At 41.7% G+C, this 18,872-nt stretch overlaps 2 protein-coding genes across 3 annotated transcripts in view; both read right to left on the bottom strand.

Moving 5' to 3' along the window:
* Positions 1-2,357: 2,357 nt before the first annotated feature.
* Positions 2,358-9,102, bottom strand: telo2 (TEL2, telomere maintenance 2, homolog (S. cerevisiae)). Its single transcript, XM_085169585.1, has 20 exons — positions 8,388-9,102; positions 8,035-8,312; positions 7,864-7,932; positions 7,295-7,442; positions 7,087-7,189; positions 6,943-7,011; positions 6,676-6,817; positions 6,187-6,323; positions 5,988-6,073; positions 5,669-5,779; positions 4,821-4,909; positions 4,635-4,726; positions 4,413-4,529; positions 4,256-4,327; positions 3,992-4,162; positions 3,821-3,912; positions 3,641-3,740; positions 3,500-3,564; positions 3,285-3,400; positions 2,358-2,913 (listed from the first exon to the last, which is right to left on the bottom strand). Exons 1-20 carry the CDS (start codon positions 8,726-8,728, stop codon positions 2,792-2,794), a joined length of 2,520 nt encoding a protein of 839 aa, XP_085025711.1. The 5' UTR covers positions 8,729-9,102; the 3' UTR covers positions 2,358-2,791.
* A 1,012-nt stretch (positions 9,103-10,114) lies between these two features.
* Positions 10,115-18,872, bottom strand: part of rab11fip3 (RAB11 family interacting protein 3 (class II)) — a 28,014-nt gene continuing 19,256 nt past the window's right edge. The window contains exons 6-14 of one of the 2 annotated variants that reach the window (XM_085169583.1): positions 17,325-17,462; positions 16,461-16,496; positions 16,225-16,318; positions 15,808-16,052; positions 15,326-15,407; positions 14,471-14,608; positions 14,157-14,312; positions 13,897-14,037; positions 10,115-13,813 (exon numbers count right to left, since the gene is read on the bottom strand). In XM_085169583.1, coding sequence (XP_085025709.1) covers positions 13,700-13,813; positions 13,897-14,037; positions 14,157-14,312; positions 14,471-14,608; positions 15,326-15,407; positions 15,808-16,052; positions 16,225-16,318; positions 16,461-16,496; positions 17,325-17,462 — 1,144 coding nt within the window. In that variant the 3' untranslated portion in view covers positions 10,115-13,699. The remainder of the gene's footprint in view (positions 13,814-13,896; positions 14,038-14,156; positions 14,313-14,470; positions 14,609-15,325; positions 15,408-15,807; positions 16,053-16,224; positions 16,319-16,460; positions 16,497-17,324; positions 17,463-18,872) is intronic. The other variant, XM_085169584.1, reaches the window with a different exon arrangement.

Raw genomic sequence — 18,872 nt, forward strand, 5'->3', positions numbered from 1 at the left:
GAGCCACAGCTGTAAAAGCTGCTGGTCATGATATCGGTTTGGTTATCTGGTGAGAGGGAAACATGAAGATGAAACCAGGAGATGATCCTTACTGAATCATCAGAGCTGAACAGGTGATGGAGAAACAGGTTGAACAGGTGATATGAATGGGTTGAAGGAAAGCTATAAACTGTTTCTGAGAGACAACTTACACCAGGATCCTTTTCTATGTAGCTGACAGCTGGTAACTGTGCAGGGGCGGGTCTAGCAAAGTGTTGCCAGGGGGCCAGGTAGAGCATCAACAGGGAAAGGGGGGCACAAAGAAATACTTTTCTTTCTTATTCTCATTTAAAATTTCTAGCTTTTAACAAATAATTATCCAAATCTTACAACCAAAGTTTTCATCTGATGTCAAATTTATAGAAATCCATTATTGTACATAGTAATTTTTTTCAGGGTCCCAACATAATTTCTTCAGAAGAAAGTACTGTACATGATGCCAGTATTTTCCCACATTTTCTAGATACTGTACTAGTACTTTGTGTAAAATGCCATCAAAAAGTCAGTTAAGTTTTATTCTTTCTCACCTGTCTTTCTGTCTCCTTTCACTTTTAAAAGGTTGCCATGTTAGGAAAAAATACTTTGCCCTGCCATGCTGTTTATTGATGTGGTAAATAAATAGTTTATGAAAATATCACTAAATCTGTCATTTATTATTTTTAATATTCAGTAATGGTGATGTCTTACCTCTAGTCTTCTCTGTCTTAATTTCAGGTTTCCACCATATGTTGTAGATAGTTCAGGAAGTTAACTCAACCAAGCAGTCTTTGGGTTTCGGCTAAGTACTGTTTAGAATACCAGAATAGGGAGGATGGTGTAGGTTTAAGTTTATTAGATTGATACATATATACCAACAAGACAGTGTACATCATTGTCACAACAACGTTTGTTTTCATTCAAAGGCTTTATGGTTTTCCTATAATACCTGGTGGGCCGGTCTCTAGTCAAAATGCCCAGGCTGATTTTTTTTTTTTTTTGGTTAAAAGTAAACTGAGAGAGGACTTTTTTATTAGTGATCTTAATAGTATTTTTTTAATCTAATTGAATACAATCTATTTGTGTATGATTGTCAGTCCAAAGAGGGAGAGAGGAAAGAGGAGAACATGAGGAGAAAGTACAAGTTCAGGAAGAACCAGGTAAGAAAACAGACAGGGAGTACTAACAGGCACAACACAAACTGTTAAACTGGCAAAGAAAAAAAAAACAACTAATTTTATTCATACAATCTGAAAGTTGTGTTCTCCCTATATTAAAGCTGCTATACAGAATCTGCTAAACAAACTAATCCCTCACAGTTGTCAGCCCTGGCACTGCATTACCATATTGAGCTTCAGTCAGAGGAAGTCACAGTTGCCAAAAAAGTTTTGAAGCTCAAGAGTGAGGCTGGTGCCATTCCAGATATGTTAACATTGTACAATCTTCTGGATAATCAGATCTTCCCCACACTGAAAACTGTTATTCAGGTTGCCCTAACAAACCCAGTTAGCAGCTGTAGCTGTGAGAGGTCTTTTAGTGTCTTTCATCAGCTCCATGCCTGGCTGAGAAGGACCATGGGTCAAAGCAGACTCCAGCACCTGGCTGTGATGTCAGTTGAGAAAGAGATGCTTGAGAGACTTGACCACCAAAATGTGATAGACAGATTTACCAACCTCAAGGTGAGGCGACATAGGATAAAAGAAAAGAAAAAAAATCTGCAAAGCCATAGTATCTGCAGTAAAGATCTTTTCATACATTGTACCAAAGGCCAAGGTGTCTCCATTTTTCTCATTTTTTAATAATATTTCGTACATTTCAAGGACTCTTCTATTTTTGGAGTGTATTTTTTATGTATCTGTATTGTATTATACATACACTTTAAAAGAGAATCTCTGTCCAAAAAATGCACTCAGTTTACTTTTTACTCACTGTGAGCATCATTCATCATTCTCCCGCAGTAATTAAGGTTAGGATATGTTTTTCTTTTCCAATCCATTCTTTTTTAGCAGCATTTAAATAACCTTTATCAGATTTGATGGTTTTGTTACAGACTTTTCAAAAAAGTGTTTTTTTTTTCCACAAATGTGGGATTAAATTGTGTTAAAATGTACAAAACAGTGATGTCATGTTTTGTGACGAGGACCCAGGCACAGAGAGACTTGATGAATTTAAGAATCTTATGATTACAGACTAATAAAAAAAGACGTAGTTTCATTTTACCAGACAATGCAGAGGTGGACTTTCCTCTGACCATGACAACAGGAAGTACTAATAGTATTTCCATTATTTGTCAGTGTGATATTCATGTGAATGTTCACAGGATGTCCTCTGCAAACAAACAACCAAAGTACAGAGAGTATCCATACAGAAAAAAAAAGCAGAGAAAGGATATCCTCATAACAAAATATTTTAATACATTTTAAACATTTTTTTATTTAAGGAAAACTTCATCTTCAATCTAATATTTCATTTGGTTTGTAAATCGGACACTGAATACACAAACCAGCGTATGTGCCATTAGTGCATGTGTGAGAAGATGTTTTCTGAGTGGCACTATGCTGCAGGATATTTTAAAAAAGCAGCACCTGCGGTAAGTAAGATTCATGCCTGAGCTAAAGGAACAGCCTTTAACATCCACTGGACCATTGGGATCAGCAATTTCCCTTAGGCTGGCCCCTTGGGCCACCAAATATCCATATCTACATTAAAGACGCATTTCTCTTCATGTGTGGGTATTCACACACCCAGAATGTCATTGTGCATTGCTGACGTTGTGTCACGTCTCCACAGTCGGCGCTTGTGGATCCTGTAGCTGCTTCTTCAAGCTCTTATCCAGCAGCACCAGGCTCTGCACCGCCAGACTCCTGCAATCTGCATCCGGGTCTCCTTCAGCAACATCTGTGGACAGTAACATTATTATTATTAGTAGTAGTATTGATAGCTTTCAGCATTTTTCCCAAACAATTTGCAACCTGTAAAACGGACATTGTGACCCCTCTGACCTGTATCACTCAGCTCTGAGTTTTATTCCCATTGGGATAAAAAAATAATATATATATAGCCAATCAAATCACAGACACCCCTGTATTACAGGACATCCTGGTTCCTCATCGGCTTCCCAGAAATGTCCAGTCCAGCTGTGAATGACTGTGCAGTATCTTTTTGTGTGTTTGTAAAGACAGATTGCTGACAGTTATCAGGTGCAGGTGTGGCATCGGGCTTTTTCTTTTCTGTCATTAAAAAGGTCACACCACAATTTTTTTTAATACCTGCCAGCCAAGACCTAGTCTCAAACAGCTGATCACCGATGTCCACCAGCAGGTTCTGACTGGGCATGCTCAGAAACACAGAGCAAACAGCGAAGAGGACGCCTCGTCTCACCATCCTTTAACACACAGAATTCAGGTTAGATGAGAACAAAGGTCCACAGATATTTTTCTGTGTTACACAACAGAGACAAACAGAGATAATGAATCACACATACTGGTCAGCATGGTACCGCACTGCCCACACAAAGTCCAGCAAAGCGCAGCCCATCTGTGCGGCTATCTAAAGCAAAATAACAGAGGCATTGTAAAACAAATACAGTATCTATAATAGGCCAGAGAAGGAGAAATTCATGTACCGGTGCATTGACTGCTAGATGCATAAAGAGGCCCAAAGTGTGGATCAGCCTGCCCAGTACCAGGTGGTCACTGCCCAACAGGTCAAAGGTCACCTGAGGCCTAGCAGGAAGGTATCATGTATTAAACAAATGTTCTCTTACAGCTGAGTTCATGGATTTGAAAAAAAGGATCATGCTTACTTGTCATAGTTTTTAAGCAGAGGGAAAAAGAAGTGCCCGGCAACAGGGGCGTAGTGGTTTGGTGTTGCCTTAGTAACAGGTTGGACGGCTTTCTGTGTCAAAAACACACAAAATTACTTTTCAGAGTGAGCTTGCACTCAAATTCCAAATCACAAGAGAGACTGGAAGTACCTTAGTGAGGCGTTTTGTCTTGCTTTGGATTCGCTTTTCTACCACCTGTTGCCAGTGAACAGGGTTGTCACCGGGGTATGGAGTCGACTCAGCTGTTGTAGCAGAGCTTATGGATGCAGCTTTCTTTTCAGTGACTGGTTTAGAGAGCTCCTGAGCTGCTAAGGCAAGAACCTGTGATATCAAATAATAGAGGCCATAATTACATGATATGTAGCAATGATCAAAGACCATCACACAGATAACCACTATGACCTCTCGTTTTACCTCCAAGATATCAAGCCTCTGGCGCAGACTGTAGTTCAAGGAGTAAAACTCTGTAGTTAAATAGTGAGCCACCTACCAAAGGACACAGAAATGCAGTTTGGTTATGAATGAAAGTTTGTGGAGCTGTGTGTAGTTTGTTAAGAGAAGGCAAACATACAGGAATACAGTCAGTGACAGTGAGAGCCACCATCGTCGCCTGCCTGAGGTACAGGAAGCCGTTAATGTTGTATTTGTCGTCCATATGAAGGAGGACTTTGGACATCTGGACACTGATCTGAAAACAAGAATGAAAACACCTACATTATAACATCAATTAATTTTACCCCTATCTTCCAGAGGAAATATTCAAATCTTAGAGCCTCTGTTATTCCCGTCGTACCTCTCTGGCTGCAAAACTGTTCTTCCGCACCAAACTCTCAGCAGCTTTCAAAGCGAGCTCCACGCGCACTGGGTCCTCAGAGGATATTAAAACTAGATAAGTTTGAAACATGAGGACATGCTGGAGTGAGAATATGACACAGGTGATCACATAAGGCAAACAGGGATGAGATGGGTGAAGCCATACTTTCCAGGCAGTCTCGTAGGTAGCGAGGTGGGGAAGCCTTACTGATCTCCTGATCTCCAGACATATCATATGGAGTGAGCTCATCGTCACTGGAGTGATAAAAGGTTAATCGTGCACTTTTATATATGCTCTAAACATGTAAAAGTTGTTTTAAAAAAAAATCTTTAAAGGATGTTATTCTTATTGAATGCTTGACATTAGGGCTGTTCGATATAACGATATATATCGGATGACGATATAAAAACGTCTATGGTTTCATTTTACGCTATTGTTTGTTTCGTGGTGTCGCAAAATAAACTGTTTACGGCAATATTTTTTAATCATTTTGATGGTCACTGTAGTGGCTATATTTATTTCTTAAAGTTCTCTCTTTCTCTTATATTCAATATAACCACACTATGGACGGACAAGCGCCTGTTTTTATGCGTTGTGGTTAGCAACAACGACGGTAACAGCATCGCGTGTCCGCTTGTTTATGTTCCACATAAACCTTTCACAATAAAGCTCAAGAACCTGTTGAGACTTTTCAAAATAAACTGAATCAAAAGAGCCGTCAGGTACTAAAAAATAAACCTTAGACTGAAACATTAGAACAGGATTTTCCCCGCAGCACGCCGTGTAATAAATACTCACAAAGAAAACGGCGGACGTTACAACTTATGTCTAAAAATGTATAGTTTCATGCATCTGTTAAAACACTCGACTCCAGCTACATGACGCGCAGCTGGAAACACTTCCCGCAAGACGAGCTGATTCACAGAATTTACAGAAAATGTTACATTTTTGTGATTTATATCGTTATCGGGATATGAGATTTTGGTCATATCGCACGGCCCTACTTGACATACCTATCGAGATCAGAGTCTGGATCCGTTTTTAATGCCTGAGCTCCTGATGTAGTTTGCGATGCATTCTGAGCTGACTCAGCTGTTTCAGCGGTCTCTTGAGGACCGTCAGCTCTGCAGATGACAGATGACACAATATTTATGTATTTGTATTTAATACATATTGCATACATTTAAGATGAATCAGATCATTTTTAAAATTTTAGGTAAAAAATTTCAGGATCCTTAAAAAATAACATTCTCATCACTTAGCAAGTCAGCTAATTGGCAGTTTCATCTTTTTACATCTTTAAGCAGAAGTGACAGACAGAGTATGACCTACCTATTTACGGGCTCAGCCTCTGGTTCGTCACAGGCGCCGGGAGCCAATACAGACAGCAGCTCACGAGTCTCTTTGTCCTGATCGTACTAGAACACGACACAGCATCACCTCACACACAAGCCTCACAGTCCAGTACAAAAAATGACAGGCTGCCTCGTGGTGGCTTGTTATATTTGCTTCTGCTATAAATTAACCGTACCTCAAATTTAAGCTTGGTTCCATTGATATCCATGCGGGAGCTCAGGTACTCTCCAATCACCATCCCCATATGCCTGATCCGCACCACATTGCTGTCAAGGTGGGTCTGCATGCCGCCAAGCATACACTGAAGTAACTCTGAGAGAGACGGATTCAACCGGTCAGTGTAACTGACTTCAGTTTAATCAAGTATTTTATTACTTCAGTAGCTGTTTTGTAGTATCTGATTAGTATCAGTAGTAATTTTACTGCTGAAAACTCTGACTGATTTTTATTTAATGTACACAAATATGAAGATGTAAAAATATAACCAATAAATTATCTAGTAAGGGTCATGCAGAAGCTCCAGAATAGTTAATAATGGAGTTTGAAGTGATCTTATGCTCCGTGGGGTCTTTCTTAATTAAAAAACAAACAAACAAAAACAGACCAACATTCATGGTTTAATTTCATCGTCCTCAGAGTCACAAAGCAGGAGGCTTTGTTATACCTGAGCGTAGCTCCTGTATCTCAGAGTCTTTCAGCAGGCTCACACTCAGCAGGAGGGCTTTGCTGACGTATAACTGCTGCTCCAGAGGCGTGTGTTTCACTGCGCTGGAGTTAGCCCAGGCCTGGGACACAGACCGTAAAACCTGAAAACGCACATATACCAAAATCATTAACTAACACATTAGCACTGCTGAGTGAGGGTGTGAAGTGGTTATTTATATTCTAATATGTTTATAATATTAGGCTGCTTAACTTCCCATCCACCCACCTGGGTAAGAAGAGGTCTGCGATCCCTGTCTGCTGCGAGGTAACCAAGAATAATTCTCAGAACACGAGTCTAGGAAAAGAGCCGCAGATTAAAGCACGATATTCATAACACGTATAACTGTCAGGGAGGAAGTTACTCTAGTACCTCATACTTATATTGCAGTAACAGAAGTTTATGAGTGATGACAAACTGAGCCTTTTTATTTGTCAGCACTAGGTTTCCGATGATCCTGCCCAGTGCGTCCGGCCTGAAGAAACAAAAACACAACAAACGTGCGCCATTAAACACAGATCTGACAGCTGGATAAATTAAAAAGACTTTCCCAGATTCTCCAAATCTGCAACAGTCTCACCCACTAACAGCCTGCACCAGCCCAGTGAGCACGCTCTCCATCCATCGCTGGGGAACGTTTTCCAGCAGCTTCCAGCAAACCCTCTGCCACACCATGTCTGAGCGCGTGCACGCGGACAGACGAGGAGCCATCACAGCCAAGACCAAACCTGCAGCAGGACAAAAGTGAAGAAAAAAAATGAGAATGGTCAGAATTTATACAAGTTCTGATGGCAAAAGAGAGCAAAGCTAGTAGTAGCAAGGTGCATTTAATAAAGTAGCTGGGGGAGAATAAGTAATAATAGGATGTTCTGACAGCAAAAGACATGCAGGAGGTTGTGGCACAATGGGAGGACATGCTGCAGAGGTTTGCAAAGTGTGGGGAGCAGAGCCACTGGAAAACCAGGTGAAAAATAAACTGATATGTTTATTTTAGGAAAAACAAGTTTTCTAATGCGCTGATCTTTATTTAATTTAGCGTGAGTATGAATTTTTTTCAGGTTCTGAAGGCTGGCTTTCAACCCAAAAAAGCTTAAGGACTCCTGCAGTACAGAGACAAACAACTATAACCAAATACATCCTTAAACTCACCGCTGTGCCCCTGGATACACACTTTTCCAAGTGTTTGAGCCACAAAAGTCAAATTACAGTCCGTTCCAGCTACAAATTACAAACACACAGAATGAGTGATTACGATGTCTCCTGGCACACACTGTAGTATTCCTAATAATGTGTCATCATTGCTTTACAGATGCCCCTCACCTCTGAGTGCCTGGCAGGTGTGCTCCAGGGCCGTGAGCATTTCTGTGGCCAGCAGTGGGTAGTACTGCTGAGGACGGAAAAGAGCTCTGTTGTTTAGCTGTAGCTTGTTGGCGGTAATGTCTGGCAACGCGCTAATACGCCCCAGCAGCGTCTCTCTGAGCTGCGGCGAGTCAGAGGGCGCTGCCTCCAGACAGTAGGACCAGAGCAGCTCAGCCAGGCGACCACGCTGAAGGAACTTCTCAGTGATGCTGACCACGTGGTCCAGATTTGAGGTGGGTCTGCAGGGGCGAGACACAGGCATTAAGGTTATTAAACAAGATGATGATAAGCACGTCAAACCCAGCACCACCCACCTCAGCTCTCCTATTGCATCCATCAGCACCAGGAGCGCCTGCTCTGGAGGTCCTGCGAGGAAGAGGCCGTCCCACAGCTCTGCGCGCTGGGCTGCTGTCAGCTCGTGTAACCAGTCAGCCTGAATGTTGCTGACCAGCAGCTGCAGAGCGGAAGAGTAGTGAGCTCTCCTGAACTCTGCACGCTCAGCTGAGGTGGCTGTGCTGTCCGGTCTTTCATCCAAGTAGGAGTGGAGTGTCCGAAGAGCCGTAATGATGTCTGAGCTGTCCGTGGATGACTTGAGTGTGCGGAAACACCGGGTCACCGTTAGTCGCACGTCAGTATTTGTAGTTAGCGACTCCATTTTTTTTTTTTTAACTGTATTATAATGACAAGCAGCAGTGTTTCTACCAAGGTCTAGCCTCCAACTTACGAAGAAAAGTAGAGAAATAAAAACTACAAAGAATGAAGTCTACTCGAGTCCCATATGTTGAATGGATTAGCTTCAGCTGTTAGCCTGTCAAGCTGATGTGCAGCCGCACATTTTTATAACGACACGAGCTTTCATGAGCACGATTTACACTCACAGTAAAATGAGGACTTTATTTTCAGGGGAAATTGTCCGTCCCCACGGACAGCTGTGGATTCAGCGAGAGAATCATTCCGCCGTAGCTGTTTGTGACTCCGAGAGTGCAGCACCAAAATACGCTCGTGGTGAGCAGGATAGAATTGGTTCCGGGTATAAACAGTCCGATGTGGCGTTCAAGAAACCTACGATTTATTTTATCTATTTTGGTAACGTTGCAGATTGTCTAATCAGTGGATAACCTCCCTCATATCGATTAACAACACACTTGGATACGCATAATTTATTGTAAATATAACAAGAAATAAAACAATGACTTCGTGCCTTAATGCCAACATCAAAAGGCGAAGATATAAAAGTACATTTCAACATTACTGACGTTTCAGCAGCTGGTAACTAGAGTATCTGATCCGAGATAAATATTGTGTAGCAAACTGACGAATCTTCACGTAATTTATCTAAGTAAAAGTCTTTATGCTACATAAGTAATAGTACACAAGTATTATTGAAAACTGCAAAAGATTTGTGGTCAGCAAACAACGAGTTTTAAATTGTATCTGTAGTTAAACCAAGCATCTGGACTTTCAGTTGATCATTACGGTTCATCACATCTTCAGAAATGGTCTCAAGAAGCCTGGAGAACCATTTCTGAAGACTACTTAAAGAAACGACAAATTAAGCTCAGAGTGACCTTTCACTGTGCTGAGTAAAGGTGGTCATGTCAAATACAGACTTTCATTAGAACTGGACAATTTTATGTTTGTACAGGTCTCTTTGTTGGTGTCTTGGGGGAACAAGGAGACAACCGCTCCAATTTTGGTGTGTTCTGAGAGAAATGGTGTTGGGGTGTCAGCACAGGACATTGGCACCTCATACCACCTACATGGAGTTTAACTGATTTATGCTATACTGTGGTGATCAAGTACTCAAATATTTTTGAGCAGTGTAAAATACAATAAAACAGACACACTGAGTTTGGGCAGTTTTCAAACACTGAGCATGAGAGATTTGTGTTGTTTTGAGCATAACCAGCAGATGGTGCTGAAAGGTGAAGAGGAGCCCGACTCCAGCAGCTGGGGGTGAATGGCCGGTTGGAGGGGTCTGTGGTGTGTTGATCAGACAAGGCATCGAGTCTGCGAACAAAATGAGCCAATACCACACAGATCATTTTATTCCTTTATTTTCTAATCTTACTTTCACCTTTACCTTTTCTCTGTTTACAATGACTGAATTATAGCTCCCCAAGAACAATTAGGATTAGATCATTTTGGGGATCTCAGAAAAAAAAGAAAATACAGCTGTAACCAATACTGTTATAATTTATACATTTATCTTCAAAAATAGTTTTACAGTTTATTCTTTTCCTCTACAATATTCTCTTTTAATCTTCCCATGTCACATAATGGTAAGCCATGCACTACTCCAGTAGTGACGTTTGTGCCTTGAGCAAACTTTCTTTGGACACTGGAAGTGAGCGTGAGATGAAAGAAACAAAAATAAAAGAAATCCACAAAAAGAGGAGGAAAAAAAAAAGACAATTCATATTTACAGTTTAGATTTCATCATTATAATTTAACAAACTGACAGTCACGTGGTCAGTGCTTTCCCCAGGGCTCATGATCAGGTTAGTTTAGAGGCAAAGTTTGAGACAGAGGCACAGTGTTTAGACTAGCAGGCCAGTTTCTTCTTCTTTCCTTTCCAAGCCGAGAGCTTGTTTTGATCATTTACTAGAACAGGAGAAGTGTTAATAAAAGTGAATCCTAATGGATAACTTGATCCGTCAATGTTTAAATATGTCTTTGGTCATTTTTAAAAGGCAGGAGTAAAATGAAGAGAGATCTGGTTAAAGTGCAATCACCTTCAGCTCTGCTGAAAGAAAAGATTTTGTCAGCTCTGTGGCTTCACCGACTAATCAAACTGTCGCCAGTCATCAAACTGTCTGTCAGAAAGACAATAAAACACCAATCGAGTGTCATGTATCCCGCTGTGCGCAGGTGTCGTCCTGTTTCTACATTATAGCATAATAATGGTTCAGTATTATAAAGAATCTGTTGTGGACCCCCAAAAGAAACAAAACCAGAACCACAGAAAAAGAAAAAAAAGAAAAAAAAAAAAAAAAAAAAAGGGCAGGAAGCTGAACAGAGAGCCTGGATACGAGGTTTTGTGTGTCACGTCGAGGTCTCAACCTACAGCTCTGCCGACCGATGTTTCAACGTATGATTCTTCAGTGAGAACAAGTCAAACAAGTAAAATATACATTAAGAAATCTGTGTTTCCATGCAGTACCTGACTCCATCTGGGAAGACGACAGTAGAAAACTGCAGACTCAGCCGTATCTAAATCACAACACCCAAGAGGTCAGAGCAGCATCAGCACAATGGAAGAGAGCCCAGACCTCAACAGATCACCGCACTGAGCAGGTCACATTCAAGCTTTGTTTTGTGTGTTTGCTGACTGCCCCAAACATTATACAACTTTGCTTTAAACTCTCTGAATTCGGTAAATTCGCCCACAGATTCATTCACTGTGAATTAATCACCTCCCCTCATGAATTCAAAAATGTACAAATATATTTTCAGCAGAACAGATCACAGATCAGAGTGTAAGTCGAATAAATATCTGCATGTGATTTAAAATGAGAGAAAAGAGAAACCCAAACGATACTGTACACGCTACATGCTAGAGAAGAGTACAGGCAGCTGTCTCTCAGCATAAGACAAGAAAAAGAAATGCTCTTATTTTTTTCTCCTGACTATAAAAATACCTAGAATCTAGAATGAGTGTAGAAAAAACTTTACATGTACAAGTCATTTACATCCAAGGCCATTTTTCATGGAGTGGCAGGTGAAGAAGAGGAGCGGTGAGATAGACTTCAGAGGTGAACGTGTGAAAAACAGGAATTCATTTTAGCATGTGTGTGTGCAGAATGCCATGCTGTTTGGACAAAAATAACCCCCTCCCCCCAGTCTTCATGATACGAGTCCAACAAGATGCCTGGCATGTAAATCCAACTTAAACATCCACTTTCCAGGTCAGAGGGGAAAAAAATGTCCATGTGTTTGAAGATGGCTGCAGAGTACCGATGAGCACAGAATCAGTCCTTGTTCCTTCTTGCCGTCCTTCTCATTTACAGCAATAAGGAGAAACGTTTTAAGCAGAGGAAATGAAGAGCAGCTTTTCTTTATCCTGTCCCTTCAACCCACCCATCAATGTCCACTTCATGGGCCAGCATTATTGCTACCAAGGTCTGCCACTTCTCCTCAATGTTATATGCAGATTAGGTCTGGCTGACAGTCAACAGAAAGCTCATCTGAGCTCTCAATGACAAACTAATCTGCAGTCATGGCTGCAGGATTTTCCCTAAATAAACTCAATTTAATGTAATTATATTAGAGCAATGTAACACCCTCCCCCAATACAGCATGAGTGAGATTCCTTCAGGAACAAATCCCACACTTAACAATCTTCATTTATGATTTCATCCCTTTACAATATTTTTTTTTTCTATTCCATCAACAAAAACAATATTTAAATCAAAATGTAGTGCAAAAGACAAAGTCTGGATTCTTCTCAGTTGTCATTTGTAAGCGTTTCAGTCACAACGACATTTCCACTGACAACAAATCGCTCGTGAAGGAAAAACAAAAACTGATAAGCTTCCCTGTCGCTTTCACTCAGCAAGAGAACGCAGAGGTCAGGTGGGCTGGACTTCACTGAAGCCAAACTACAGTTTCCACCATCACTCGCCAGCTTCCCTTCAAGTTCAGTTCAAGTGTCTGGAGAGTTAAAGTCAGTATACCCAGCCTATACTTTGTGCAATAAATGGGAGATATCTAAATGTTTGTGCCAGTGAGTGATGGGAAACGTAGTGTTTCCAGCCCACCTGAAGACCCGCAGGACCCTGTTTCATTGTAAAAATAAATGATTAAGCAACTTATAAAGCACACAGATCCTTTACTTAAAGGTTTCAAGAATGTTTTCCACTCCTAGTGTTGCCAAGCTTCTTCCAAAACCAGAGCAAAAAAGGGGAATGGTGAACACATCAAATACACACACACACAAACCCCCCTTGAGGCATTCCTTGTCTGCGACCCAGCAGAAGTTCCCTGGAAAAGACGGCTGAACTCTGTTAAAGGAGAGAAGCGCGCGGGGCTACGAAGCACTGCAAACTTTTAAAATGTTAAGGACAGATTCTACTCGGCTCCTGAGCGGCGCTTCATACGGCTTTTGTTTAAAAACACGATTCAGCGCGGCTCAGATGATCTGAGCCGTCATGCTGCCACCATCCCAGCAAGCCTTTGCTGACTGAACTGAGGCATAGCTAATGAAGACTTTGATCACCTTTTACTTAAGGCCTTCAGGTAGAACTGATCAGGTTTTAGCTCTAGCATCGTTTGGAAAAGGGGTTTCTACTTTGTAGGATATTTCCCTCTCACACACATTTACACATTCATGTACTCAGACGGGGAATCTTGGGTCCCTCTAGCCACGAACATGGACGTCATCAGAACCCAAGTGTTATCAGGAAGGCCGACACAGACGCTCATAAAAAGCACAGACTCGATGGGTACTTAACCAAAAATAAACTAGCTTATTTGTCAACGACAGCCATGAACTGTTTGTCAAATCCTCTCTGATGGGGGGAGTTGGGCGTTACTGTTTATTTTCTCCTTCCAGAATATTTTTATATCCTCTATTAGAAATATCTCCAATTTTCTTAATTGCAGTCCGTAGAGTTCCTCTGGCTGTTTATTTGACCTCGAGAATGGAGGGGTTGGACTCCATGATGGCCACGATGATTTTGTCAATATAGTCCTGGAGCCTGTAGTTGATCTCCTCCTGCTTGTGAATGGCCTCCATCAGCTGGAAACAGAGAGAAGCAGAAGTGAGGGGAAAGCCGACAGCGAATGCGGTTCATGACTTCTTTCCCCATTTCCTCAACCTACCTCTGTGCGAGACACAGAGTTGATCTCTGCAGCCAGGGAGTCAGAGAAGGATGCAGACATCAAATTCTTTGCTCCTTGGATGCTCAGGTTGATAATCTGGCCGTTTAATTCGTCATTCTGCTCCTTAAGAGTACGGTTGTCCTGCAGAGATTAAGTCAGACGTATCACACTGTGAATCCATGCAGCTGCTAAATTATTCCCCTCTCCATCTCAAAACCGCAAAGACAACAAAAACAGCAGAATGAGGATTCTTTTGCTACCTGTTTGAGTCGTTTTATCTCCTGCTCCAGCTCGGCTTCACGGGTGCGGGTCTGGTACTCCTGCAGCCCTGCTCCAGGTGAACGTCCTCTCTTTGCCTCAGCCTCCAATTTGTACAGCTGCAGGTGCTCAAGCTGTTTTCGCAGATCTTCAATCAGCTGTGGCACAAACAGATCAAGGATGTCAGGAAAAATGATGTTAATGACAAAAAAACTAGATGTAAAATTTTAATATGGATGTGATCTAGCTGTATACTGTTTTTTATATTTTTGTGCTACGTATTTCAAACAGATAAAAGAAACAAAACATGTCTGACCTCCTGCGTGGACTCCTTCTCCTTCTGGTTCTGGTGGCGCTCATGGCTCAGCTTGTCGGCCATCTTCCTGCGAGACTCTGTCTCGTCCATCAGCCTGTCGGCCATGGCTTCAGCCTCATCTTGCAGCTTCCGCTTCTCCTGGGGAAGGAAATAAAATAAAAAAATAAAGATGTGGTGAAGTGTTAGCAAGAAGAGACAAAAACAATTATAAAATAATTCCCTGCAAGTGTCACAGAAATGGCTTATGCATAAAAGAGGTTAATAGTTGGTTCCAGCAGTTAAAATGTTTTTGCTTGTAAATTTCTGTGGAACATATTGTGAAGGTGTGTTTTATCTGGTGTATGAGATGCGTTTGTCTTGGCACAAAGAACAATTTTGTGTTGCACCGCTATTATCACGAGGTTTGGGTGTGATCGCTGTGAGGCCTGTGTTTGATAATCACACAAAGGATTTTAGTGAGCCATCTGCAGAAGTCTGGTTTGTGTACTAGCTGTACAAGGTATTTGTTATAAGTGTAATATTGTGCAAATTTGTAATGTATGGTGTTCTAATTATTTATTTAATTTAGAAAGCACAAGACTATAAGGTTATTCATCTAGGACCTCTGAAGTGACAGGTGACCACAAGGTAATTTTTGTTAAAGCACATGTGTTACTTTTAAGTGACTGAAATGCCTACAGCCTTTGTGTTTTATGTTTATAGTTTTCACGGCGTTCAATAAATAGAAGCAAAGCGCCGTCTTGAGGACGCCGTGACTGTGTTGTCATTGGGGAGCTACGGTCCCTACAGAGAGATAAGATTATGATAGGAGCACAAAAGAGAAAAGACAAAGCAATGTGACAATGATGTCATCACCTCCTCTAGTCTCTCGATGTTTGCTCGAAGACAAGGAACGCAGGACCTCAGCTCACTGTTCTCCTCGTCCATCTGCTGAAGCCTGAGGAGCAAGCACAGATCTGTCAAAAGTACACACCAAAACCAAAAACTCCACAACAGCTCAGTTGATTAATATTTAACAATCTGACTGCACAAGGGGAAAAAAAAAAAAAAAAAGTAGCGGCAGTGGAAGATTATTGCCATATGGTGGCAGTGCAGAGCCATGAGTCCTCCAATAAAAAAAGACACAACCTCTTCTCACAACGAGCAAGGCTGTTATAAAACACCATTAAATATAAATGACGCAAAAACCCATCTGTTGCAGGCACAAGGGATCAAAGTGCATTTATAATTATAATTACAAGCAGTAAATTAAATACAGTAAAAATCTATATTTTGATATTTCGTGGAGCCACAAAGGTGTAAAAAACACCCATTTCCCCCCCTCGCAGTCTCCTCACCTCGCCTGCATGTTTTCGATCTCCAACCCTCTTTCTCTCTCCAGCTTGCTGAGGGCCTCCTTGTGACGCCGGGTTTCCTGCTGCAGTTCCTCGTCAGCTTGGAGCTCCTGCTCCTTAAGCTGCTCCTCAAAGGCATTGGCCCGATGCACCAGCTGAAGGTTCTCCTGGCGCAAGCGTGCGTGCTGCTCCCCTGAAGCCTCGGACTCCTTCTCCAGCTCTGCCACTCGGCGCTCAAGGAGGAGCACCTGGACAGTATACACATTTCACAGTTATTAAAAATTAAAAACACTTGTTTTGACTTATTAGCAATTAAACCTATCGATCTGGCTGCCAATAACAATTTTTCCTCCTTTCTTTCACAACAACTGTAACAGGTGAAAACTGTTGCAGCTCACTCGGCATAACCACAACTGTCACCTTGTCTGTGATGTCGTTGTCAGCGAGCTCCAGGATGTCCCGCGTCAAGTCGCTCATGGTGTCCAGAGTCATCGAGCTGTTCTGGAGGAGGTGTCTGCATGTAAAGGGCAAAAACGTCACTCCATCTTATCCACTCATATTTGATAAACAACTGCTTCCAAAAACAACCATTAATTACAATAATACTAGAAAAACGAGCTGATATCTACAGAATACAGAGCTAAAGTTTGGCTTACCTCGCCACTTTCTTGCTGGATAGCCGCTTGCCAGCGCTGGATGGGGAGACAGAACAACAGGAAAAATGGTCAGGAAGAGAAAACGTTGAAAAGGAAAGAGACACCGCAGCTTGGTATCCCTACCCCTCATCCCTTTGTCTACTAGCAGATCTACTAGCAAAACAAAACATGTTGATGAATAATAACTAAAGCTACAAGGCATTCACACACCACAGCACTCTGAACACCAACAAACCAGCATGTATCAATCGTACCCAACAGGTGCTGATGTAGGATCAAACAGATTAACACACACCCATGTGAGTATTACAGAAACCTTTAAAATAAAATATCAATTTCAGCACTTGGCAAAAATGAATTACATACTTGTGAATTTACAGTTTGTAAATAAACCAAGTCTGGGAATTACTGTGCTTCTGTAATATGGATCCGAGTAAGTCGGAATAAAAGCAGGATCTTTCACTTGACTAGAAGAAGGATTCAGTACAAAGTCAAATGAAGCATGAAGTCAATGATGTGAGGAACAAAAAGAAACTCTGAAACAGACACCACTCACCTGTGATTATTTCATACTGCTAATGTCTCAATCAAATGAATGAAACGTGAAAATCAGACTATGATGCTTATTTTCAAATGAGCATTCTTTAAGAGTCACAAATCATTTGTTAAGATGGCAACGATGGAAAAAAAAAGAAAAATAAATCAGCAATGTTATTCCATTAATATATACTACATGCTAACGCTGCTATCTATCATGCCAATGTCATGCAACATCATGACGACATGCGTGACACTGCATCTAATCAGCACTGCACACACAGTCACACAGCTTATACCCAGAGGAGGTTGTGAATGACGTGTTACCTAGTCATCTCTAGGAAACTGAGGCGAGTGGAGAGGTCCTCCAGACGACTTATTTGTTTGTGACACTGGCTACAGAAAAAGTCCAGCGCCTCCTCCCTGAGGAAGCTCTGAAAGCAGCCAGGGGGAGAAGTGGGTGCACTGGAAAGAGGAAACAAGGAGGAAGAAAAGGAAGGGGAGGATGTGGTGAGTGCTGGACAAGTAAGGGGGTGAACACAGGTGGGAAGGGACACCACTGGGGTATCAGAGAAATCCACAGAAGAGTTTGAAAAGAGTGACGAGTGAAGGCTGCAGTGCTGAGAGGAGACGTGAGACAGACTGCAGTGTGGCTGTGACTCGTGCTCTGGATAGTGTAAGGAAACAAAACATCTCTTAGATAACGACTGTGCTTATCTTTATTGAGTGATTAGATCCCCCCCACCACGATGCAACTTCGAAACACATCGAATCAGAGATTCACAAATCTGATCCAACACCCTAATAATACACAGTTTTTCCCATTAATTTGTCGCCTGCCTGAATTTTATTTCCTTGCTGCTCTCTTCACATCACGTCTACCAGCTGCTGTTTATTCAGGGAGAGTCAGACCTGAATTACCTAATAAACTGGCACCTGTTTCGGTTCCTGGAGGCAGAGAGGCTGCGTTACACGACAGACTGAGAGTCACTCGATGGCCATATGCAGCATCATACTGAGCAATTTTCTCCTGACAGCGTGTTAAACGATGCCCACAGCGATGTGTGTTTGTGCAGAACAGGACAAACCCGACAGAGTGTGCACATGTACTCGGGACGGTAATATGTAGATAAATGTGGGGGCGTGTGTGTGTGTAGGCAGCAGTGATACATGCGCCAACAATGAGCATGATTTGCTCAAAACACGGTGACGCATTCACACCGAGTGGGTGAAGCTTGTGGGATGCGGTTATTTTCTGTGTATGAGATTCGAGTCTATCCACTAAACAGATTTTTGCTCAACTTGTAAGGGAAAGATGCATTTTCTGTTTAAAAATATTATATAATATTTCTTTAGAGCTTATATACTTAACAAAAATCTAAGAATTATAATACATCTGTAGTGATGTAGCCTTCCTCTAATGTTAACAAAGGCTTTACTAAAACAGCAGGAACTGAGTGAGGCTGTACTTGATGTCTTTAATAGTGATAACTGAAATGGTATTATTAGTGCCAATCCAGTTACCCCATCTTATTTCTGCATTGTCAGTAGGCTACAACAACTAGGCAGTTAGCTGTTAAGAGCTTCCTGGCAAGTCAAGTCACTGAAATATCACCCAAGCGGATATTACACATTATCCGGCTTAGAGTCTCTGATGAGAAAAAGAGGAGGGGGGAAGGGAACAAATGAGCGGGAAAAGGCTAAAACAGGAGCTTTATTCAACATAAAGGTGCAGAGCGTGAATACGTTTGTGTCTGGTGCCGTTTCTGTTTTTAAATGGGCACTTTACACAGCTGGAGCCTCTTAAAGACGTCTAAACTCAGTGCAACAAAAACATCCATCTTTGTCTGACCTGCACTAACAGATGCCACTTTT

This window comes from Neolamprologus multifasciatus, chromosome 8 (assembly GCF_963576455.1).
Source record: "Neolamprologus multifasciatus chromosome 8, fNeoMul1.2, whole genome shotgun sequence".
In the NCBI taxonomy this organism is placed as follows: Eukaryota; Metazoa; Chordata; class Actinopteri; order Cichliformes; family Cichlidae; genus Neolamprologus; species Neolamprologus multifasciatus.